General features: G+C 42.7%; 1 protein-coding gene across 2 annotated transcripts in view; it reads left to right on the top strand.

Moving 5' to 3' along the window:
• Nucleotides 1-26,406, top strand: part of STRIP1 (striatin interacting protein 1) — a 263,231-nt gene that overhangs the window by 31,841 nt on the left and 204,984 nt on the right. For both annotated transcript variants that reach the window (XM_069238339.1, XM_069238338.1), the window contains exon 5: nt 4,958-5,078. In XM_069238339.1, the coding sequence (XP_069094440.1) occupies nt 4,958-5,078 (121 nt within the window). The remainder of the gene's footprint in view (nt 1-4,957; nt 5,079-26,406) is intronic.

The following is a 26,406-nucleotide window of genomic DNA, read 5'->3' as shown; positions in this document are numbered from 1 at the left end:
AGTTGAGATGATGCCCTCTTTAAGGGCTAATACTATAAATTAATGACCCTTCGACAGGTCCCAGCATCTCCAATTAGCGACACTTGCATGCCCTAATGCGCCAGTGAGTAAAGTTAGTAAATATTTTTATTGTCTAGTTAATAAAAACCGTTAACAATATACACATTATACGAGAAAGAAGATAATTTATTTTTACATGATTTTCTTTTATTTATCAGGTATGTCTGAGATTATAGTTACACAACTAAATACGATAGGCGAGTTTCTGTCCACTTCTAATTTCTAAACATTTAAAAGAACAGGTTGTTGCTTAGTAAACCTTATTAGCTCTCCCAAATCTACTACCAAATAAAAAATAAAACAACATACTAAAATCGTCTGTTTGTGTTAGACTGTGTAGCTAGTGGTAATAACAACCTTAATTTTATTTGCTTAATTTTCTAACAGCTAGTTCAGCATAGCTTTGTGCACGTTTGATATTTATCCTGCTATAAAGTGCCTGAGCATTCAATAAAAGTACTTACACATGTAGTAATCTGACTAAAGTGACTGTGGACCTACTTTATGTAGCCAGCACAATTGCCTGCCATAGGCCTATTGTAATGTCAATGCAGCAGCCTAACCAAACAGAAAATACAAACAAGAATAGCTGCCCAACGATAAGGCGAATGAGCTTAAATTACTAACCACTGTTGCACCACATTTCCTTGTTGCCTCAGTTTCTAAAATTTAAGCAGCCCCCTGGGGTCACCAGTCACTTAGTTCTGCACTACCGTAGGTGCTAGCTGATACAGGTTCAGTTTCATGGTCACAGCACTTGTGCGCCACTGGTGGAATTTTATCAGTTTGCAATTCATTCCAGTATGTTCTCAGTTAAGACTGCAGATAATTGCCGACCTACACACACGTACCCCTGTGTCCAATATTTTTTTTTTTCTTCTATGAAGCGGCCCTGGCTTTTTTAAACATGGGACAAATACATATTATTTATTTCTAAATTGTTAACTTCCACGTAGTTTTTTAACTCAGTGATTGCTCTCTGTATATCTATTTTGGTGTGACTCAGCAATACATCATCATCATTATAGGCAAGGTGGGATAACTTCAATGGCCCCAATCATGGTGAGTGTGAGTTTATACCATCTAGCTCGGTGGATAGGTCAGCTAGAAACTGATTAAAGAGAAGAGGAGCCAGCACACACCCTTGTTTCAGCCCCTTTTTGGTAGGAATTTTCCTTGATTGCCTGTAACTGTCGTCTAATTTGAACTGGATCCATGTGTTTGAGTAAAGGTTTTTGATGGCTTGTAGAAGAGTAGCGGGAACATTAATTTATTTTATCTTGTGCCATAAGATCCCTCGATCAACTCGGTCAAATGCCGCTTTAAAGAGGACAAAACACAGATACAGTTTCTTCCTCTGTTGCTTGTATTTGTCGGCCAGCATTGTAAGTGCAAGAATATTGGTACTTGTGCCGAAGCCCCTTTTAAATCCAGTTTGATTGACTGGCACCAACTTATTAGTGGATGACAGCTGCGTTAGTTCTTGTCAAATAAATGAGTCGTAATACTTGGCTTTGACATCTATTAGTGCAATAATTCTGTAGTTAGCTGGAGATGATCGGTCACCGCCTTTATAAATTGAATGTATTATTGATTCTCTCCGGCTCGTTTGAATAGACCCTACTACTTCTCTGAATAAAGGTGACAGAACACTTGCCCATACTGAGGGTCAATTTTGAAAATGGCCTCTGGCATGCCATTTGGGTATAGGGCTCCATCAGACCGCCCTTCTTTGATGATCTGTTCTAGTTCTTTCAGATAATACGTTGCACTGGAGCATATTTCTTGTGGACTGTCACTTGCATGAAATGTTAATGCTTCGTTTTTTCTGCTGAGCGGTTGATTAGACAAATTAGGGCTCGGTTGACTTGCCTTGTTTGCAAGGTTTTGATACTTTAATGGCCTTAGGGCCCCTGAGGCAAGGTCATCGGAAAAAGCGCTATTCAGATGCATAACCCATGATTCTTCTGAAACGTTTGAGCTATTTGATAGCATGGGGGGCGTACTAAAGCATTTACCGTTTCCCAAAACAGGCTGGTATTTGCTTTCTTGGAGCTATAGATAAGCTTTGATGAAAATGACTCCTTTCTGAGCTTCTGTTCCTCCCAAATCTATTTTTATATTGCTTTCTAAGTTGTTTTATTGACTCCCATGTTGTTACTTGGACGGTTACTTTCTTCGACCTGTTAATTGCCTTTTTGAGCTCTTTAGCATTTGAGCTCTTTAGCATTTGAGCTTTTTTTGACAAAGTTGTATTGCCTCAGCCAGTTTGCCGATGTGTTACACGAGGGGCCTTCAGCTGCACAATCCCAAGAAAGCCTTTCCAGTGATCCTTATGGCTGGATACTGATGTACTTGTTTGCTCTAGCAAGCTCTTCACCCAGGTCGACAAACCAGCTATCGTGTCACTAGTCCACTTCACACTTTTTAAATTGATTTATGGAAGAAGGCTGTTGTCGGCTGGTGCTTTGGAATGCTTCGGGGGATTTAGGTTAAGAGTTATTTTCTGAAGAGCGTGATCACTTAATTTGGTGAAGACGATCTCGAATTTACATAACAAGGACATTACCATGAGTGATAGGGCAGTAAAGTCTAAGTACGAACGTGCTTTTGGACCAAAATAGGTGTAATTTGGGTGAACGTCGTCCTGCGACCTACCATTAATTATTCTTAATCCAAGGTGCTCCAGGGAGGTGGCTAGTCGCTCGCCTTTGACATTGCGGTGTTTACTTGCTGAATAGTACTGTTAGGGTATTCCAGATATGTTTTAATCGTCGTCTACGTGATAAAATAGGTTGGCATTGAAGTCCCCAGTCAGGATCACCTCGCATGTTGGTTTGTGAATCTTAACTCTGTTAATGCCGGTATCAATTTAGAGTGAAGTTGCTGCTTCTCCTCAAGATTGGGGCATGCATAGATATTATATAGCACTACTGTAGTTATTTTGTGAGATTTCCAGTTGCTCAGTTTTATCACCTGAATGCCCGGGTATGGTGCTAATGCACCAGTGCTCATGTCCTGATATCTCCCCAGTTGCTCTTGTATGCATCATTGCTCCCACCCTATTTACCACTCATGTACGCCAGTGCTACTCCTCTCCCTCTTACCTTCACTCTCATGTGTACTAGTATTTACCCTTAGTCTCTGTTACTCACCACTCTGATTGACAAATTAAAACATTAGGTCATGTTATAGTCTGTTGCACAGTTGTCTTGGAAATAAAGGTTTATTTTCCCAGGTCCGCATGGCATGGCCCAGTCAATATCACAGACTTTTTGATTATTGGTTATTCTTTACCCTTGATTTGGGTGCTTCAAATTAATCTGTTCCGGTCTCTGTTTGGTTGCACTCCTCAAGTACCCCTTACCCTTTTAATTTAATCGTAATTTCCTCTGAAACCCCACCCCCTCTGGTCACACTCCCATCTTATTTGCAAATAAATGTAAATAAAAAAACGTGTTCACAGCCCAAATCCATTAAAGGGAATGACTCCTTCTGGCTGTGCCTGCCAGCTTTTATATCATTCCAACCGCTTTCCATTTAATAGAAGAAAGAAGATCGTTCTCTAGCTGTCCATCCTTCCTCTCCCTAAGCATGAAGGTAGTTCATTAGTTCATCCTTAATTCCCGGTACCTTCAATAACTTGCTGTATCCTAAGCATCTCCAACTTACTGCTACTTCGCTACACCTCTCTGCTGCATGCAAGCCTGAATTACTCTCTTCTTCCATGCTCCTTTCTGTCCAGTACCCCATGTCCTATCCCCATTAACGCCACCAGTCCAGCTTACTGTCAGTGCTCTGCACCATGGAGAGCCTTTGGGTAGTAAAGAAGAAGGTTAACCATCCACCACTTTCCCACTCCCATATTCATGTCTCATGACCCCAGAGGGGTGAACTCCATCACTGAACACTTGCCATTTTCTGTACATCCCTGTCTGCATCCACCAGTCTCAAAGCAGAATGACACTGCTCAAAGAAATGACCGACAAGTGACCTTCAAGCGTTGTTCAGTGCCATGCTTGTGAAACAGGAATCTGCAAAACTCATTTTTTCAGACTGTTTGCTTTCTGCACCAGGGGCGATGAGTAATGGCAACCCTGCCTCTTCATTGAGTGTTCTCAACTGCTGCCTTCTCCCCATTGTATGATATTATTAGGTTGAGCACGCAAGCACTTTGACCTGTTGTAAGTATTGTGGGCTTTTAACCACACCCACCGCGGCGCTCCCATCACACTCCCTCGTTCCTGGGCTTGCCTTTCAAAGATCCTTTGTTATCATTGGTAAATGCTTTACTTTTGACCCTTCTTGGGGCAGTTTTGTTACCGTCTTGAAGACTAGCCATGTTACATGGATAATTGCACGATTGCCGATATGTTTGACTACGACCGAACTTCTTTTTCTTTTTGTATCGCTCCTTTGTGCTCATGGCAGCCATGGTACTTTGAATCGGCTCGCATATGTCAACTATTTTACTTTTAATTTTCAATTTGTGGCAAGAAAAGTCCAGTTAGAAATTTACAACGCTATTAGCTCTAACTTGAGCAAACGTGAGACCCATTGCATTGCAAATGCTTGTATACTGTATTGTCCCCTGAAGGCTATTACATGCTACAGTGGCCCACTGGGCACGTTCACTCTGTAGCAATTGCCTTATCAGGAGCAGTTACTGTGCGATGATGATGTCTTACATAATGATGGTACTTACATCACTTTCTGAGACCATACATATTTAGTTCTGTGCATGATTACTGTGGGAAAACTCACTTTAAAAGAACTGTGCATTTGATCACCCTGGCTAGACTGTTCTCTCAGTATTCTTGCTTGAATGTATTTCCTAGGAGCACCTTCTGTGAGTTTCTTGGATGCTACCTGACAGTGTATATAACCTCACTTACAGGCACATTCGGGGATTGCAGCTCTGAGGCAGATGTCCAGTCTTGGATGAGATACAACATCTTCCTGCTGCTCGAGGCCGGCACTTTCAGTGCTCTGGTGGAACTGCTCAACATGGAGATTGAGTAAGTGATGGATCACACTAACACTGCTGCATGGAAGGGATTGAATATGAGGCAGAGGGGAAGGTAAAAGATCGGTGCTGTGCTAAACGAAACTGGAAGGGACACAGTAAAGAGTTTGGTGGTATGTATGTACTATTTGTGTCTTGGGTATTATGGACACTTGGAACGTTCTTGTTGTAATTTAGGCCTGCCCTGAATTTTGGTTTCTTTCACAGAGAAGAGCACCTAAAGCCTAGTAAGTGCACCGCAGACTACATAAAAAAACCTTTGGGATGAGCTAATTCCCTCTCATGTGATCTTTTCATTAAATTCATAAACTGTACACTATCTCAGCACATATGTGGTTGCATGAACACTTCCACAGCACACAAAAATAAATCTCTCTGACTCTGTCAATGCTCAGTTAGAGGCAATAGTTTTATCAATATAGATTAAAAAATTACATTGCTGCTCCATTACTCTTCCTATTAAAAGAAAGCAAATGTAAAACTTCCCATAACAAGAATTGGTAAACCGAAGAAGTCCCACCCTTTTTGACTTATTGGCTTTGCCTATGATTTTTGCTGATGCGAATGGGCCCGGAAAAAACACACAAAAAATTGCGATGATAGGAACATGCTTGTCCACTCCATGACGCTATCATCGGCTCCATCGTTTATGTATGCTCATGCATCAGGACATATGCATTACCTTTGATGCATGCACTTGCAGAATAACACTGATATGATATTGTTATTCCATTCCACTTGGAGCAGTAAAGTAAAGAAAATAAAATGATAATCTTTACTTGGTCAAAAGTGCTTCTTAGAACTTTATGTAACCCAGAAGCATATGGTTGCTGCTGAGCTAACCACAAAATGTGGGGCAAAAGGTTGCAATGATGAGCAGTCGCAGGCTTCTCAGGGAAGTAAGCTTCTCAAGAGATACTCAAGCTAAATAATCAACTGCCACTTAGCAGTGCACTGAGTGATTGTCCACCTCAGTGCATTACTTAGAAAAGTACTTTAATACACACAGACTTGGAATACCTCAGTGGTAATATTAGCAAGTACAACAAAACACACTGACACTTACGTGACTGTGTTTTGGGATACCGGCCACCCTCTCTCTTTTCCTGGATGACCACCTTTCCTAAGCCTAGACAGATACCCTCAAAGTTAGTGTTTGTGCATCACAAATTAAGTGTTAGGTGTAGCTTACCCAAGTTCAGTAACAGTTGTTTTCAGTTCAGTACAACCTCATTTCAGCCTCACCACAGTGCAAATCTCCGTGTTCTCTCTGCAACCAACAAGAGAACTACCACCATGCATCAATGATCCCGCCCACATTTCGGAGGAGATGTGCCAGTTGGAGTAGCAACCCCTGAAGAGGCCGTGGCAAGATTGGGCAGCAGGAGCGACTGCCTGAAGTTGTTTGGGGAACACAAGTACTGGGCGTTGAGGGGGTTTGTGGCAGGCATTGGACACACTACTGGGTCGCATGGCACTATGTAACAGGTGAGCCGCCACATGGATGGGGGGGGCACAGAAGTAGCAGCAGGGGGCACTCCTACAATGAGGTGGCAACCACTACTGGCACAGAAGAAACTGTGCCAGTAGTGGTTGCCTTAGAAGAACTTGTTGACAACAGAAGCCTTTTTATGGCCGCACTTTCCTATAGTACGAGGTATTGTATTGGTGCTCAGTACACTCTAAACATACCTGTTGTCATGTATGTATATCGGAACAAGAGAATTTGTACCAACAAGATATACTTTCACAGAATCCTCCTAGACTGATGCGGCAACCACTACTGGCAAAGAAGATAAGAATGGAGCACACATATATGTATTACATGGGCTATCAATGGTACTGTATTCATAAATCCCTAAACTATCATATGAAAATAAACTAAAGTGCATAATATAATTAAATGTGGTATGTGGCAGATTAAAATAAAAACGGTATTTAATTATCAAATTTAATGTACACAGCACAAATTGTAACAAATTTACAAAAAACACAACAAAACTAGAATAATTTAACAAATGACTTAATGGCACACTCCGTATTAAGAAAGTTTAACAAATTACACAATTGACTCAAAAGCAAAAGAATTTATCCCTAAGCAGTCATATTTATGAAAGCGAAATCAATCAATTGTGTAAACAGAATTCAGCCACTCTGATAACTTGATGCGGAAAGATTTTTTTCCATCCAACTGTGAAATTGCTTGCAAAGTTCAACCAAGTTCAGCCGACACGTGTTTCGTCCTGTGAGGGACTTTATCAAGGCTGACAATGACAATAAATAATACAAACATTTATTACAAAATATATTTACACTAAAGTCCAACAGAATAACAACCAAAACATTAAAAAACACAATATATCGGCACATGAGTGACAATATAAGTGTCATTCCAATAATTAGAATTATTTAAGTGATAAAACAGACCACATACCACGACAGTCGCCAAATTGTGTGTAAATTTAAGACAAACAAAACCATCATGCTGAGTGTCCCTAATTGATGTTAGCAGTGTTCAAACCCAGAGAAGAAATAGGAGTGATACAACAGAACCATTAAACTAAGTGTCCCCATCCAAGTTAGCGGTGGTCAGGACCAGAAAGGAAGAATTAAAGATAATACAACAAAAATCGAAAAATCAAAAATAATCTGTGGTTTTAATATGTATCCAGATAATCAGGTTTGTACACTGACAAAGTATATTGTGATATGTACCTTTTTTACTCAAAATACGAATCCGCAATTTCTTTTAAAGTCATGAGAAGTCTGTAAGACAAAGAGCAATAAGTATCTCAGATTGAATGAGTGAATTCAAATTTCTACATATTTCCCAATCCCAAAGTGCAACCAACCTGTACGAGTTAGCCTCCATTGGGGAAATCAAATCTTGTATAGGCGTCTAAAGTCACAAGGTAATTAATGTATACCAGGTATTGTTCATGTATCCAAAATACAAGGCATCTGTAGCAAATCAAATAAGGAGAATATCGGTATGTAATCCAAATCGGGTAGTGAGCCTAATAGGCTACCCCCGTAGTATTTTGAGTATCCAAAAAGATTACATTCGGACACGTTAGCATATATGTTGGAAGTATCATTATATCCCTAGTTGTTTAATTACCTCAGTGTCTCGTTCAAAGGAATCCTGACGGACCCATACTCCTTTGATACCGGCATCAAGCGACTGAGTGTTCCCAAACTTCATCCTTTTATGGGAAATAGAAATGGAAAAAGGACACACTATTTTTGTGACGGACAAGAGTCCAAAGCGGCGTTTCTAATACGACCGCCATCTTTGTACTGTGAATCGGCATCCAATAAATGTGCCGAAATGCATTATAAAAAAGAAAGGAGAAGCTTAGCCCTTGTAAGGGCCAAACTGGATGTCCCTACGTTGTTGTAAAAAATTAAATATTTAAGTATTGAAAATACGGTACGTTGTGCCACGAAACGTGTACACAAAACGGCATATTGATTACAGGCGCCATCTTAAAAAGGTCGACTATATGCTTATAGATATCAAAATACTTTAAATCAATGAAAATATCCTGATCTATATTGGAGATTCCCCATTATCTGATATTGATACTATATTCATTAGGAACCAACCATATTGCCAGGTTACTTAGGAGAGAAAGTTTGTTATATCTAACGCAAGAAATCCCCAAATGGCCATCTTGAGGTATACTAAAACATCACCCTTCACATGAAGTGGCCATTTTGGAACAGGGATTTCCTGAGCGAGGCACTTGCATGCGAAGATATCAATCTGACATAGTTTATAATTAAGTATATCCCAGTATCCATTGCTAACAGTGTTGTGAAAATATTATCTTCATATAGTAATTTATTGTAAGTCACCTAATCAGTTGGATTACAAAATATACACAGCGGGAAGCATTGAAAATATCTACAATCAATTTGTCAGTGGAGGAACTTGATACAAAATAAACATAAAAGTACCAAAAAATCCTTGAGTGTGTTAATATCTGTTAGTATATTTTTTTATAGATATCTTATTCATCATATAATAATAATGTATCATGTATGGAAATAGAATCAGAAAGCAGTCTGTCATGCAAAGATTGTAAAATATACTTAGATATGTAGATGTATGCTTTATAAAATATACTTAGATATGTAGATGTATGCTTTATATATATATATATATATATATATATATATGTGTGTATATATATACTAATAAAGCATACATCTACATATCTAAGTATATTTTACAATCTTTGCATGACAGACTGCTTTCTGATGTGTATATTTTGTAATCCAACTGATTAGGTTACACCTCCCCCAGAGCAGGGGGAGGGGTTAATAAAACATCAAGCCTCAAAGGAGAGCAGGACATGCAGAGAATGCCAGATCACCTGCTGTACCCCTCAGCCAGATACCAGGCTTAAGGAAGGAGGAGGGGGAGAGCTATGGAAATGAACCATAATGGGGGTTGGTTTAGTCAGCTCTAACTGCTCAGCTGAAATTTCAGCCATGATGGATTTTGGAAGAATGGTGCTTTCTGGGACAGGAATATGCCACACTTTTGAGGACGTGGTCATGCATCTGGATGTCACCCTGCATTCTATTGGTCAGGGGTGCATCCCCCCTCCTGATGCCCAGGTGCTGGGGATAAATATGTGAGAGGTGCATAGCCTCTCCGATCTGCTGCCTGAAACTACAAGAGGAAGAAGGACTGCCCTGCTGAAATCTGGATTTGCACCCTTGGCCTGCATTTTTGAGTGACATGCGTCTGTTACACAATCTGGTTCTGCAGCCTTGGGGGACGGTGCCTTGCTTCAAGAAGGACCCAGGAGTGAACTCCCTGCAGCTGCAGGCTAACAGAGCTTCACCTGCATCATCTTCAGCAAGAACCCCCAGCCTGGGGTGCATCCAGTGGAATTTTAATGATTTGGCCAGATGAATTGTGGGAATTGTTGTCCAACTTTCCAAGGACCAACCAGGAGATTTCAGACTTTTGGATTTGTGTTTTGGACCTTTTGTATCTGCAAGGAGCACTTCAGGAAACACCTCCTGAAGTTTGGAGACATTTGGTAAAGTTGGCGCTTTGTATTTCTAAGCACTAGAATGTGTTTATTCTTTAACAATTAATATCGCTGGTTCCCTACATTGGATTTTTGTCGTTTTGGTGTCTATTTACTTATATAAATGTATTTTTATAAATTGGTGTGGTATTTTTATTGTGTGTTGTGTCTCACTTATTTACTGTATTGGTGTTTTTGAATGCTTTACATTCTTGTCTCCTAAGTTAGGCCTGCCGTCTTGGTTACAGCTACCAAGGGTTGAGCAAAGGACTAATTTTTGGAGCCCTTTACTAAACCTACATTTGGTTAGTGATCTTATTACCAGTGGTAGGTTTGTACTTACCACTACCAATAACCCACTTTCCAACAACTCCATTGCAGCAGGTAAACAAAGATACCCACTGTATAGTTATTTGTTGTGTGCAGTAAATGACTCTACAACAACTAAGAGCTTGTAATTGAGATCCATGTATCCCTTTCTCCTGCATTCACAAAAATTACTTAAACCTCCATCCACAATCAAGCTGCTTTCAGTTTGTCGAAATCCCGAAAAATGTACCCCAGGCTACTCGCAACTTAAAATGTAATACTGCATTAAGGCAGTTTTGTTGCCCAGGTTTCCTATTTCTGAGCTATACCTCCGGTTCTTGTATTATACTTTTCAGCAGTTATCTGTACACATGAAATTCTTTGTCTCACAAAAATGAACATGTTTATAATTTTAAAGCTTTGCTTCAGATTGTTGAGGAGGCGCCTTGTACCTCTACACATGCTGTGGACAGAAGGACCGCCCCTCGACAGTTGTAAATTGAAGGATTACTTTTGTTGAACTTACGCCATTGTTCAGTGTTTTTTATTTTTTATTTTTTTATTTACTAATACATGACCTTGTTCGTAGGTCACCTGCTCTTGGCTGGATTAAGCTGTTGCAAGCTTTTATTTTCAGATTAATGTCTAATATTCCATGGAGTAAGATTGTCAATGCTCCCCAATAGAAATGTGAAGTGGAGAAGCTGCCTTGTGTGCCTTTTAACCGCCCTCTAAAATCTTTCAAATGAATTGTGCACGCAGAGATTTCTTTAATCATTAGGTTTGTGGAGAACTCTGCTTTCATTTTGTCAAATTATATTTACATATTTGTGACATGCGTACTCCGGAGACATAGAATTAAAGCTAGTTGTTAAGATTGTCCTAAGCACATTAAGAGCTGCGGTTTCTGTGCATGCTGTCAAAGGGCACACGATGACCGCAGTGTGGCTACGCAGGAGAAAGTCCGTAATTACAGAAAGTAGCCTTTCATTGATGTGCTAATAAAATATGTTAAAGTAGTGTAAGATTTTAAATACATTTAGGCCCTATCTGCTGTGTTACTTACAAGAACTCTACAAAAAAACCTGGACAAAGCAGTGAGTAGATACAAAGAAAAAAAGGTTTGAGGAGGAGTGCTTGCTATCTAAAGATTCTTGATCCCAGTTCAAAAGGAAAATCTTGGAATCCGCTCACACAAATATGTTCAGACCATCAGAGCAAAATTTATACTGTAAATGTAGATAAATTATTGTAAAGGGTGGCCTGCTGTTTGTCTCTAAACCTTTAGGCGAAGGGAGCTTATTAAGCAAATGCTTCCCTTGTTTATGTAGTTTATAGATGCAAAATGTTACTGCTTAAATCGTGTTTTTGCAGTATAAATTTGAAACCCCCTGTGGGCATTCAGTTGGTGTTACTTGCATGGGCAGACATCTTCAATTAACTGCATAGTTATTTTTTCCATGCCTGTACCTGTAAACTCAGTACTTTGCTTCAATTTTAATCAAACATATCCACTGTCAATGATGGTCTGAGAGAAACAGGCGTGTTATGACCAGTCTATATACTGCATCCATTGTGGCTAATTTGCCCCCTTGGTTGAACTGCCAAAGCTGTGTAGGGGCGTTTTGACTAGGTGATCAAATGTCCAAGATTTCCCTGGGCATTCACACTGTAGCAACACTTCTACCTCATTAAAGCACATTTCACATTTTTGGGGGAATTGTGAGGTGACCGTGGTCACTGCAAATAAAATATTTGGCCCTTTCTCACATGAACTGTGGTGGGACTACAGGAATCACTCTGCCAACACAGTCGTCGTTGCATTTACTGACACTGAGAGAAGTGATACAACCCATGCTTGACAAGCGGTACAGACAACATCATAGCTCATCAGAGGATTGTGTAGCAGCATGCAAACCAGGCACAGCCTTTAAATCTTCTAGCTTAGTACAGCTAGCCTTAGCAGCTTCAAAATTTTAACAACTACAGTACCACTACCTCCCTATTACACGTCAGCCTCGTCACACTTCCTGTTTTTATATTTCTTGTCCTAGCCTCCCCCAAAGTTTGTGTTAGTCAGACAGCAACTCTGATGGTGGGGAGGTGAAAGTGGTATTCTATTCTCATTAGCATGGCAGATTTAAATTAGGATGCTAAATGGCAATATTTTCATTTTTGGCTGCAGATAGAGGAGGAAGGTAAATGGAAGTGCTTTAGTTATATGCGAGGACACTGAAATTATGTGGCAGAGTGGACCAAATTATGTGGCAGGTTTGACCAATTTATGTGGCAAGAAAAGTCCAGTTATGTATTTACAGCACCAATGACTCTAACTCAAGCAAATGCAAGACCTATTGCATTGCAAATGCTTGTTTCTATGTTGTCCCTCAACTCTGTTTCCCCTTCCCAATTACATATTGCATCTTCTCAGGCTCATATATATATATATATATATATATATATATATATATATATATATATATATGTTCGGTGGCATGTGTAGCTGCAGATACACATGCTGTGCATTATCCTGCCATCTAGTGTTGGGCTCGGAGTGTTACAAGTTGTTTTTCTTCGAAGAAGTCTTTTCGAGTCACGGGACCGAGTGATTCCTCCCTTTCGGTTCCATTGCGCATGGGCGTCGACTCCATCTTAGATTGTTTTCTTTCTGCCATCGGGTTCGGACGTGTTCCTCTTCGCTCCGTATTTCGAATCGGGAAAGTTAGCTAAAGTATCAAATTCAACGGTATTGTCATCGCTTGGTACCGAGTTAGTGTTAGTGTATCGGAACTGACATCAAGACCGCTTCGGCGGCACTTCGGGGCTTCCACTCTTCACCAAGGCCTGATTGGCCCGACCACACCCGTCGTCCCAGACTAATGGACCGGACCCCCTTCCGTTTCTGTCCTAAGTGCCACGCAAAGTATCCTTATACAGACCAGCACCGGGTCTGTAACCTGTGTTTGTCACCTGAACACAGAGAGGATACCTGTGAAGCTTGCCGAGTGTTCTGATCGAAAAAGACCTTGTGGGATCGACGCGCAAGAAGACTGCAAATGGCATCGAAACCGAAAGAACAGCTCGACGTCCAAGAGGAGGAAAGTATCTCCATCCAAGAGATGGACTCGGATGAATCCGAAAGTGAACGACCCTCGACGGTGCAACGAACCGTGAGTAAACCTGCCCCGTCCCAAAGTCAGGTTCATACAAAAACACTTACGGCCATGGGGACGCCACCGCCAGCAGGCCATGGCTCAACCCACCGAAAGGAAGGTGACCAAATATGGGCACCGAAAAGGCCAAATAGTTGCTGAAGACTTCCTACTCTGGTCGAGAATCGGGCACCGAACGATCTCGACACCGAGTGATCGAATCGACTAAAACCCAAAAAATCTCCTCGGAACCGAAAAAGACTTTTATTGCAGAAACTTCAGTACCGAAAAAAGCGGCTTCGGAGCCGAAAAGAAGCTCTTATACAGAAGAGCATGGACTTTCCAGCCAACTCAAGGAAAGACATCGATTCGAGCAAGAGTTGGGTATGGAAGAACCTGACCATACACAAAGGAGGTTACATATCCAAAAAGAGACTGGCAAAATACAAACTTTACCTCCACTCAAATCAAAAAGGAAGCTTGCATTTCAGGAGACAGAAATGCAACCTAAGGCAAAAGTGGTTAGAGACAAATCCCCACCACCAATGGTCTCACCACAACCGTCCCCACCGCACTCACCACAACTGTCACCAATGGGAACACCTATAATGCAGTCACCCACACTTACTGGGATAACACAGGATGATGCTGATGCATGGGACTTATATGATGCACCAGTATCGGATAACAGTCCAGAATGTTATCCAACAAAGCCGTCCCCACGAGAAGACAGTACTGCATATACGCAGGTACTATCAAGGGCAGCTACGTTCCACAACGTAGCAATGCACACAGAGCCATTGGAGGATGGCTTCCTTTTTAACACTCTGGCATCCACCCACTCTTCCTATCAAGAGTCTGCCGATTCTCCCGGGCATGCTCAAGCACGCGCAACAGGTCTTCCAGGAGCCTTTAAAGGGAAGAGCTATCACGCCTAGAGTTGAAAAAAAGTACAAACCTCCCCCAACAGATTCTGTGTTCATAACACAGCAACTCACACCAGACTCAGTGGTTATAGGGGCGGCAAGGAAAAGAGCAAACTCTCAATCGTCAGGAGAGGCTCCACCACCTGACAAAGAAAGTAGAAAATTCAACGCTGCAGGCAAGCGAGTGGCATCACAAGCAGCCAATCAATGGCAAATTGCGAATTCACAAGCCCTACTTGCATGCTACGACAGGGCACACTGGGACGAGATGCAAGACATTATACAGCACTTGCCCAAGGAACATCAAAAACATGCCCAGCAAGTAGTGGAGGAAGGACAGGCCATATCTAACAACCAGATAAGGTCCGCACTCGACTCGGCAGCACGGACTGTCAACACAGCAAGTTCTGGATTCAAGCCAGAGATTCAACAAGCGGTGTTAAATATGCTGTTTAATCAACAACAGTTTTTGGACCGGAAGTCGATACAGCCATTGAAAAAAGACACGGACACTGCCAAAGCCATGGGCGTGCTCTATTCCCCACAAGTCAGAGGCACCTTTAGAAAACCACAGTTCAGAGGAGGGTTTCGGCAACAAACATCTGAGCCTTCCGCCTCTCAAACCAGACCCACCTATCAATCACAATACCAAAGGGGAGGGTTTTGTGGTTCCTATAGAGGACAATTCCTAAAAGGAAGGGGGAAATTCCAACCAACCAAACCAAGCCAGACCAAGCAGTGACTTCAGTGTCACAACTCCTCAACACTTGTCACCAGTGGGGGGGAGGCTAACCACATACTACCATGACTGGACACATATTACCATAGACGCATGGGTCCTATCAATTATCCAACATGGTTATTGCATAGAATTCACAGCATTCCCTCCAGATGTGCCACCCAAAACGCACAGACTGTCCCAACAACACTTAAACCTATTACAAATAGAGGTCCAAGCACTACTACAAAAACAAGCAATAGAGCTTGTACCCAATCATCAAAAAGGAACAGGCGTCTACTCACTATATTTCCTGATTCCAAAAAAGGACAAAACGTTAAGACCTATCTTAGATCTCAGAACACTGAATCTCTTCATCAAATCAGACCACTTCCACATTGTAACACTTCAAGACGTAGTTCCCTTATTAAAAAAGGAGGAATACATGACAACATTGGATCTGAAGGATGCGTATTTCCACATACCCATCCATCCTTCTCACAGAAAATACTTAAGGTTTGTAATGCACGGCATACACTTTCAATTCAAAGTGTTACCGTTCGGGATGACAACGGCCCCAAGAGTATTCACAAAATGCCTAGCAGTAGTAGCCGCTCACATAAGGAGACAACACATGCACGTATTCCCATATTTAGACGACTGGCTAATAAAAACCAACACTCAACAACAGTGTCTTCTTCACACGCAATACGTCATAGAAACTCTACACTAACTGGGGTTCTCTATAAATTACCAAAAATCACATCTGCAACCATCCCAAATACAACAATACTTGGGAGCAACACTCAACTCACAAAGGGCAATTGCCACTCCAAGTCCACAAAGTGTACAATCGTTCCAAAATGTAAGATCAAGCATACAACCAAACCAACACTACACTGTAAGGTTTGTAATGAAACTACTAGGCATGATGTCCTCATGCATAGCCATTGTCCCAAATGCAAGACTACACATGCGGCCCTTACAACAGTGCCTAGCAAAACAATGGAAACAAGCACAGGGTCAACTTCAAGATCTAGTGTTGATAGACCGCCAAACACACTCCTTGCTTCAATGGGGGAACCCTATAAATGTAAACAAAGGGCGGCCATTCCAAGACCCAGTGCCTCAAGCTGTTATCACAACAGATGCTTCCATGATTGGGTGGGGAGCACACCTCAACAATCCCAGCATACAGGGTCAATGGGGCAATCAACAAAAACAACTTCACATAAATCACTTTGAACTGCTAGCGGTTTTTCTAGCATTAAAAGCGTTTCAACCACTAGTAGCCCACAAACACATTCTTGTCAAAACAGACAACATGACAACAAAGTACTATCTCAACAAACCATGGGGGACACACTCGTCACAACTGTGTCTCTTAGCACAAAAGATTTAGCATTGGGCAATTCACAACCACATTCGCCTGATAGCACAATACACACCCAGGCATTCAGAATCAGTTAGCCAACAATCTCAGTCGAGATCACCAGCAAACTCACGAATGGGAAATACATCCTCAGATCCTACAGGATCACTTCCACCGCTGGGGAACACCAAACATAGACCTATCCGCAACAAAAGAAAATGCAAAATGCCAAAACTTCGTGTCCAGGTACCCACACCCTCAGTCCAAGGGCAATGCTCTATGGATCAGCTGGTCAGGGATATTTTACGCTTTTCCCCCTCTCCCACTCATTCCTTATCTGGTCAACAAACTAAGTCAAAACAAACTCAAACTAATACCCATAGCACCATCCTGGGCTCGCCAACCGTGGTACACGACACTGTTGGACTTATCAGTAGTACCCCACATCAAACTACCAAACAGACCAGATCTGTTAACACAACACAAACAACAGATCAGACACCCGAATCCAGCATCGCTCAGTCTAGCAATCTGGCTCTTGAAGTCTTAGAATTCGGACATTTAAATCTTACACAAGAGTGTATGGAGGTCATTAAACAAGCGAGAATACCTACAACAAGGCATTGTTACGCAAACAAATGGAAGAGATTAGTTTGCTAATGCCACACTAATCAAATTCAACCACTACATGCCTCCACAAAAGACATTGTAAGCTATTTGTTACACTTACAACAGTCTAATCTAGCATTCTCTTCCATTAAGATCCATCTCGCTGCAATATCTGCCTATCTGCAAATTACACATACAACATCACTTTTTAGAATCCCAGTCATTAAAGCATTTATAGAAGGACTAAAAAGAATCATACCACCAAGGACACCACCAGTACCTTTGTGGAACCTTAATATTGTATTAACACGACTCATGGGCCCACCATTCGAACCCATGCATTCTTGTCAAATTCAATATCTGACTTGGAAAGTAGCCTTTCTAATAGCTATCACATCACTTAGAAGAGTGAGTGAAATATAAGCATTTACTATTCAAGAACCCTTTATACAAATACATAAACATAAGGTGGTTCTCCGTACAAATCCAAAATTCTTACCAAAGGTCATATCACCACTCCATCTAAACCAAACTGTGGAACTCCCAGTCTTCTTTCCACAACCAGACTCAGTAGCTGAAAGGGCCTTGCATACATTAGACATAAAAAGAACACTAATGTATTACATTGACAGAACGAAACAATTTTGTAAAACAAAACAGTTGTTTGTAGCTTTCCAAAAACTTCATGCAGGTAACCTTATATCCAAACAAGGCATTGCCAGAAGGATAGTTAAATGTATTCAAACTTGCTACATTAAAGCAAAAAGAGAATTACCTATTACACCAAGAGCACGCTCCTCTAGAAAGAAAGGTGCCACAATGGCTTTTCTTGGGAATATACCAATGACAGAAATTTGTAAGGCAGCCACCTGGTCTACGCCTCATACATTTACTAAGCATTACTGTGTAGACGTGCTAGCAACACAACAAGCCACAGTAGGACAGGCTGTATTAAGAACATTATTTCAGACAACTTCAACTCCTACAGGCTAAACTACTGCTTTTTTGGGAGATAACTGCTTAGTAGTCAATGCACAGCATGTGTATCCGGCAGCTACACATGCCACTGAACGGAAAATGTCACTTACCCAGTGTACATCTGTTCGTGCGTCTCATGCCATGAACAGATGTACACTGGTTAAGTGACATTTTCCATATATATATATATATATATATATATATATATATATATATATTTTAGGAGTCATCATCTTGTCATCAATAGAAATCAGAACATTGTTGACTACTTAGCAAAAACAAGCGTAATTTGTGTCTTAACTTATTCCCTGGGATGTCTGTTAAGTAAGCTTTGTGATACACAACTATTTATATGACGAGTGTATCACTTTTCTGATCACTGAGCACACACGCTTTTGCACCTCAGCGTACTTTATGATTTGTTGTTGGATGAAAATGTGTAAATATGATTATTTAAACATAAAAATAATGACATTGATTTTCATGACATTTTGTTAGCATTGGGGACCATTGTTCTCTATTCTTTAATTGATAGCCCAGGACCTCAGTGATCATAGGGTTTCCCTTGTTTTTCAGTATAGCTTATTGGATGATACAGCACCAGATTTTCTGTGGTTGTGCATTGAGCCCCTTTACATTCAGAGATACTAACTTGAACACAACAGCTTGAGGGGCTTTGCTACCCTCTCTCTTCCCACTTATCAACCCCTTCTCTTTATGCTCTTCTTTTCCCTTATGGGGACCGTCTGGATCAGATTTCCCTTCAGTTAATAAATGATTTCCAACCGTTAGTGGCCAACTGGGCTCTCAGAATAGAAACAATATGCACAGCAAGTGACAGAACCAACTAAGCAAGAGGCAGAGGGAACCTTATCTCACAAATATCATCTGCCTCTTCTCATGATGCTCGGTGTGAGTTGAACTAATAGGCAAAGAAATGAATGAGTACCTTCGGCCAACTGTGTGCCCTACCTGGAGCCTGAGATCATCATTCTAGTATTCTAGATCTCATCAGCAGTGTTCATGCTATCAGCCTGTTATGCAATTTTTGAAATGTTCAGAAAGGCCAGATTCATAGGAAGCTGTGGCTTTTGGAGCTGCATATGGTCATGACCTTTTTCTCAGAGGCTCTGAGTAGTGGATTTTTCTTCACTGACCTGCCTTGCTGTGGTTTTGATGACACTGATGATGGTGGACTTCATCTACTATGATCCCGTGCCCTGCCTCCATCTGGTGTTTTTGGTGTGTTGCCCTGCACCGAGTTGCTTTGTCTAAGGAGTTGCAACCCTTTGTCCCAGATCAGTCGGGGTGTCCCTTTCCATGTTAACTGCAGACCTGCAGGAGGAGGGGGGGCTAGTCATCTATAGTAGATTTGTAGGTTAGTCAGTATGTGAGCAGTTGAACGTGCCACGCCTCTACTATAGTGTGGTCACTAGAAGGTCTTGTATTGCACAACTTTGCTACCTTCGAATAGGCAAGTCTCTTACTTGTTTGTGCTACAAGGGCTTTTTTTGTCTAAGATAATTCATCTTTGTCACTACATCTCTGGGTCATGCCCCTGCTTCCTTAGGGGCACCTTGCCACCATATGAGCCATTAAGATTCCAATTGAACTCTGCATGGATTCTTGTAGGCTCTGCTGGAACTACCTTTCTGAGGCAGGCAAAGATTTATTGCCCTCATACTCTTCTTTCAAGTTGCAAATGTGTTTGTTCTGCCTCCTGGACCTATTATCAAGATCCTAGTGTTTCTCCCACATTTGCTGAACTTTCCTGGATGGCACCATTGTGTGACTGAGTTTCCCTGCTGAGACCATGGAGTCAAGCCTGGATTCTGTGGCTTCCAGAGTGTAATTCATGGAGTAAAGATCTTTATTGGCATTCTTGAGGTCTTGTTTATCTTGGCTCATAATTATGCCATTTTTTTGATGAGTCTTTTCAAAGTCAGCCTGGAGGTTCACCAAATCTTCTGGGCAGGAGTGATGGGCAATCACTGGTGAGGACATTTCCAAGTGTGTCTCCCTGACCATGTAGGAGCCTTGTTTGTAAAGGAATGTTCGATGGCATCTGTCGCTGTAGATACGCATGTTCTGCAATAGCTCGCCATCTGGTGTTGGGCCGGAGTGTTACAAGTTGTTTTTCTTCGAAGAAGTCTTTCGAGTCACGGGACCGAGTGACTCCTCCTTTTGTCTCCATTGCGCATGGGCGTCGACTCCATCTTCGATTGTTTTTTTTCCGCCATCGGGTTCGGACGTGTTCCTGTCGCTCCGAGTTTCGGAACGGAAAATTAGCTAATTTCGGAAGATTTTCGTCGGTATTGTTGCGTTCGGGATCGGCGTACTTAGATTCCACACCGCATCGAAGATCGAAGAGCTCCGGTGCCCTTCGGGGTAGTTTTTTCGATCCTCCGTCGGGGCCTGGTCGGCCCGACCGCGTGCTGAAGAACGCCGATGGAACGGACCCCGTTCCGTTTCTGCCCCAAATGCCACAATAAATACCCCTACACAGACCAACACTTGGTCTGCAACCTGTGCCTGTCACCTGAGCACAGCGAAGACACCTGCGAGGCCTGTCGTGCGTTCCGGTCCCGAAAAACACTCCGAGACCGTCGAGCCAGAAGACTTCAAATGGCGTCCGCACCGACAGCCCAACGGGAGTTCGAGGAACAGGAAGAAGAAGGTACCTTCTCGATCCAAGACTCAGACTCCGAAGGATTCGACGATACACAAACCGTGAGTAAGACGTCGAAAACCACACAAAGAAACATTTACAAGGCCCAGGGGACGCCACTGCCACCAGGCCATGGCTCGACCCATAAATTCGGTGACCGACCGTCGGCACCGAAAAAGGCCCAAACAGTGCCGAGATCGTCCGACTCCGGTCGAGACACCGGCACGCAGCCTTCTCGGGACCGAGAAAGTGCTGGAGACAAGCCTCGACACCGAGATGCCGGTGTGGACACGGCTCGACGCCGAGACAGCGGCACCGAAACAGATCGACGCCGAGAGGTTTCGGCCCCGAAAAGGAAAAAAGTCACCTCGGAGCCGAAAAAACACGCAGACAAAGTTTCGATGCCGAAACAAACTGCAAGCGACCCAGCTTCAGGCTCTTATACAGAAGAGCACTCGCTAACCTCCCAAATGCAAAAGCATAGGTTTGAGGAAGAGCTACAAGCAACTGATGTGGACCATACGCAAAAGCGTATCTTCATTCAGCAGGGGACAGGAAAAATAAGCACCCTTCCCCCCATTAGGAGAAAGAGAAGGTTGGAGTTCCAGACGGAACAAGCACCACAACCAAAAGTGGTGAAAAGAGTTACACCACCACCCTCTCCTCCGCCCGTGATTAACGTTTCACCAGCACAAACTCCATCACACTCCCCAGCTCACACCACCATGAGCCAGGGTGACCAAGATCAGGACGCATGGGACCTATACGACGCCCCAGTGTCAGATAACAGCCCGGAGGCATACCCTACAAAGCCATCTCCACCAGAAGACAGCACCGCGTACTCTCAGGTGGTGGCTAGAGCAGCACAATTTCACAACGTAAGCCTCCACTCAGAACAGGTCGAGGATGATTTCTTGTTCAACACACTCTCCTCCACCCACAGCTCATACCAAAGCCTGCCTATGCTCCCTGGTATGCTCCGGCACGCAAAAGACATATTTAAGGAGCCGGTCAAAAGTAGGGCAATCACACCAAGGGTGGAAAAAAAGTATAAGCCGCCTCCTACGGACCCGGTTTTCATCACTACACAGCTGCCACCAGACTCTGTTGTTGTAGGAGCAGCTAGGAAAAGGGCCAACTCTCACACATCTGGAGATGCACCACCCCCAGATAAAGAAAGCCGCAAGTTCGATGCAGCTGGTAAAAGAGTCGCAGCACAAGCTGCAAACCAGTGGCGCATCGCGAACTCCCAGGCACTACTTGCGCGCTATGACAGAGCCCACTGGGACGAGATGCAACATCTCATTGAACATCTGCCCAAAGACTTCCAAAATAGGGCAAAACAAGTGGTTGAGGAGGGACAGACCATCTCCAACAACCAGATACGTTCCTCCATGGACGCTGCAGATACAGCTGCACGGACAATTAATACATCTGTAACTATCAGAAGGCATGCATGGCTCCGAACGTCTGGATTTAAACCAGAGATTCAACAAGCAGTTCTCAATATGCCTTTTAATGAAAAAGAACTGTTCGGTCCAGAAGTGGACACAGCGATTGAGAAACTCAAAAAAGATACGGACACTGCCAAAGCCATGGGCGCACTCTACTCCCCGCAGAGCAGAGGGAATTACAGCACATTCCGTAAAACGCCCTTTCGAGGGGGGTTTCGGGGTCAAAGCACACAAGCCAGCACCTCACAAGCAACACCGTCCAGTTACCAGGGACAGTATAGAGGAGGTTTTCAGGGACAATATAGAGGAGGGCAATTCCCTAGAAATAGAGGGAGATTTCAAAGCCCCAAAACCCCTACTACTAAACAATGACTCACATGTCACTCACCCCCTCCACACAACACCAGTGGGGGGAAGAATAGGTCATTATTACAAAGCATGGGAGGAAATCACTACAGACACTTGGGTTCTAGCAATTATCCAACATGGTTATTGCATAGAATTTCATTTCTACAATTCCCTCCAAACATACCACCAAAAGCACAAAATTTAACAACACACCATTCCAATCTCCTGGAGATAGAAATGCAGGCACTATTGCAAAAGAATGCAATCGAATTAGTGCCAAACACACAAATAAACACAGGAGTTTACTCACTGTACTTTCTGATACCAAAGAAGGACAAAACGCTGAGACCAATCCTAGACCTCAGAGTAGTGAACACTTTCATCAAATCAGACCACTTCCACATGGTCACACTACAAGAAGTATTGCCATTGCTAAAACTACACGACTACATGGCAACTTTAGACCTCAAGGATGCTTATTTCCATATACCAATACACCCATCGCACAGGAAATACCTAAGGTTTGTATTCAAAGGAATACATTACCAATTCAAGGTACTGCCTTTCGGATTAACAACCGCACCAAGAGTCTTTACCAAATGTCTAGCGGTAGTCGCTGCACACATAAGAAGGCAGCAAATACATGTGTTCCCATATTTGGACGACTGGCTAATCAAGGCCCATTCGTTCATACAGTGCTCAAATCAGATCATACAAACCCTCTTCAAACTCGGGTTCACCGTCAACTTTACAAAATCCAACATTGTGCCGCGCAAGGTACAACAATACCTAGGAGCCATAATAGACACATCAAAGGGAGTAGCCACTCCAAGTCCACAAAGAATTCTAAATTTCAACACCATCATACAACGCATGTATCCAACACAAAAGATACAGGCAAAGATGGTATTACAACTCCTAGGCATGATGTCATCATGCATAGCCATTGTCCCAAACGCAAGACTGCACATGAGGCCCTTACAACAATGCCTAGCATCACAGTGGTCTCAAGCACAGGGTCACCTTCTAGATCTGGTGTTAATAGACCGCCAAACTTACCTCTCGCTTCTGTGGTGGAACAACATAAATTTAAACAAGGGGCGGCCTTTCCAAGACCCAGTGCCACAATACGTAATAACAACAGATGCTTCCATGACAGGGTGGGGAGCACACCTCGATCAACACAGCATACAAGGACAATGGAACGTACATCAAACAAAACTGCATATCAATCACCTAGAACTTCTAGCAGTTTTTCAAGCACTAAAAGCTTTCCAACCAATAATAGTTCACAAATACATTCTCGTCAAAACAGACAACATGACAACAATGTATTATCTAAACAAGCAGGGAGGGACGCACTCCACGCAGTTAAGCATGCTAGCACAGAAAATTTGGCATTGGGCAATTCACAACCAAATTCGCCTAATTGCACAGTTTATACCAGGGATCCAAAATCAACTCGCAGACAATCTCTCTCGAGATCACCAACAGGTCCACGAATGGGAAATTCACCCCCAAATTCTGAACACTTATTTCAAACTCTGGGGAACACCTCAGATAGACTTGTTTGCGACAAGGGAGAACGCAAAATGCCAAAACTTCGCATCCAGATACCCACACAAACAATCCCAAGGCAATGCCCTATGGATGAACTGGTCAGGGATATTTGCTTACGCTTTTCCTCCTCTCCCTCTCCTTCCTTACCTGGTAAACAAACTCAGTCAAAGCAAACTCAAACTCATATTGATAGCACCAACTTGGGCAAGGCAACCCTGGTACACAACGCTGCTAGACCTATCAGTGGTACCCTGCATCAAATTGCCCAACAGGCCAGATCTGTTGACACAGCACAACCAAAAGATCAGACACCCAGATCCAGCATCGCTGAATCTAGCAATCTGGCTCCTGAAATCCTAGAATTCGGGCACTTACAACTTACCCAAGAATGTATGGAAGTCATAAAACAAGCCAGAAGGCCATCCACCAGGCACTGCTATGCAAGTAAATGGAAGAGGTTTGTTTGCTACTGCCATATTAATCAAATACAACCATTACACACAACTCCAGAACATGTAGTGGGTTACTTGCATCACTTACAAAAATCTAACCTAGCTTTCTCTTCCATTAAGATTCACCTTGCAGCAATATCTGCATACCTGCAGACTACCTATTCAACTTCCCTATATAAGATACCAGTCATTAAAGCATTCATGGAGGGCCTTAGGAGAATTATACCACCAAGAACACTACCTGTTCCTTCATGGAACCTAAATGTTGTCCTAACTAGACTTATGGGTCCACCTTTTGAACCCATGCACTCCTGCGAAATACAGTTCCTAACCTGGAAGGTGGCATTTCTCATCGCCATTACTTCCCTAAGAAGAGTAAGCGAGATTCAGGCGTTTACAATACAGGAACCTTTTATACAACTACACAAAAATAAAGTCGTCCTAAGGACCAATCCTAAATTTTTGCCAAAGGTTATTTCACCGTTCCATCTAAATCAAACAGTGGAACTTCCAGTGTTCTTTCCACAGCCAGATACCGTAGCTGAAAGGGCACTACATACATTAGATGTCAAAAGAGCATTGATGTATTACATTGACAGAACAAAAAACATCAGAAACACTATACAACTCTTTATTGCCTTTCAAAAACCTCACGCAGGAAACCCAATTTCAAAACAAGGTATAGCCAGATGGATAGTTAAATGCATCCAAATCTGCTACCTTAAAGCTAAACGACAGCTGCCCATTACACCAAGGGCACACTCAACCAGAAAGAAAGGTGCTACCATGGCCTTTCTAGGAAACATCCCAATGCAAGAAATATGTAAGGCAGCCACATGGTCTACGCCTCACACATTCACCAAGCACTACTGTGTAGACGTGTTATCCGCACAACAAGCCACAGTAGGTCAAGCCGTATTAAGGACATTATTTCAGACTACTTCCACTCCTACAGGCTGATCCACCGCTTTTCGGGAAATAACTGCTTACTAATCTATGCAGAACATGCGTATCTACAGCGACAGATGCCATCGAACTGAAAATGTCACTTACCCAGTGTACATCTGTTCGTGGCATCAGTCGCAGTAGATTCGCATGTGCCCACCCGCCTCCCCGGGAGCCTGTAGCAGTTTGGAAGTTACCTTCAATTATTTATATATGTATCATCTCAACCTTAAATAGGTGCATACTTAGTCACTCCATTGCATGGGCACTATTACTACAATTCAACTCCTACCTCACCCTCTGCGGGGAAAAACAATCGAAGATGGAGTCGACGCCCAAGCGCAATGGAGACAAAAGGAGGAGTCACTCGGTCCCGTGACTCGAAAGACTTCTTCGAAGAAAAACAACTTGTAACACTCCGGCCCAACACCAGATGGCGAGCTATTGCAGAACATGCGAATCTACTGCGACTGATGCCACGAACAGATGTACACTGGGTAAGTGACATTTTCATTATCTATGGTGTCTCCTCCTGCGCTCCATGGAAAGCTTAACATTAGGGCCCACCAGTAAGTCTTCCTTCTACTGTTGTGGATGCCCGTGTCACACTCCAATGCATCCAGTTCTAGCCAGGGATAGGCTTGGCTGTATGGAGTACCAATTAAGCGTACAACACACTCCTGGAAGTCAGCCACTGTTAATGGCCCACTCTGATGTTCAAGTGTATGATATCCAGTTCACACTGTGGTCACTTGTCTCAGATAAGGACACCTATATT

This window comes from Pleurodeles waltl, chromosome 6, assembly GCF_031143425.1.
Source record: "Pleurodeles waltl isolate 20211129_DDA chromosome 6, aPleWal1.hap1.20221129, whole genome shotgun sequence".
Classification (NCBI taxonomy): Eukaryota; Metazoa; Chordata; class Amphibia; order Caudata; family Salamandridae; genus Pleurodeles; species Pleurodeles waltl.
The sequence above is the reverse complement of the archived record's forward strand: the minus strand, read 5'-3'. Positions and strand labels throughout refer to the sequence as shown.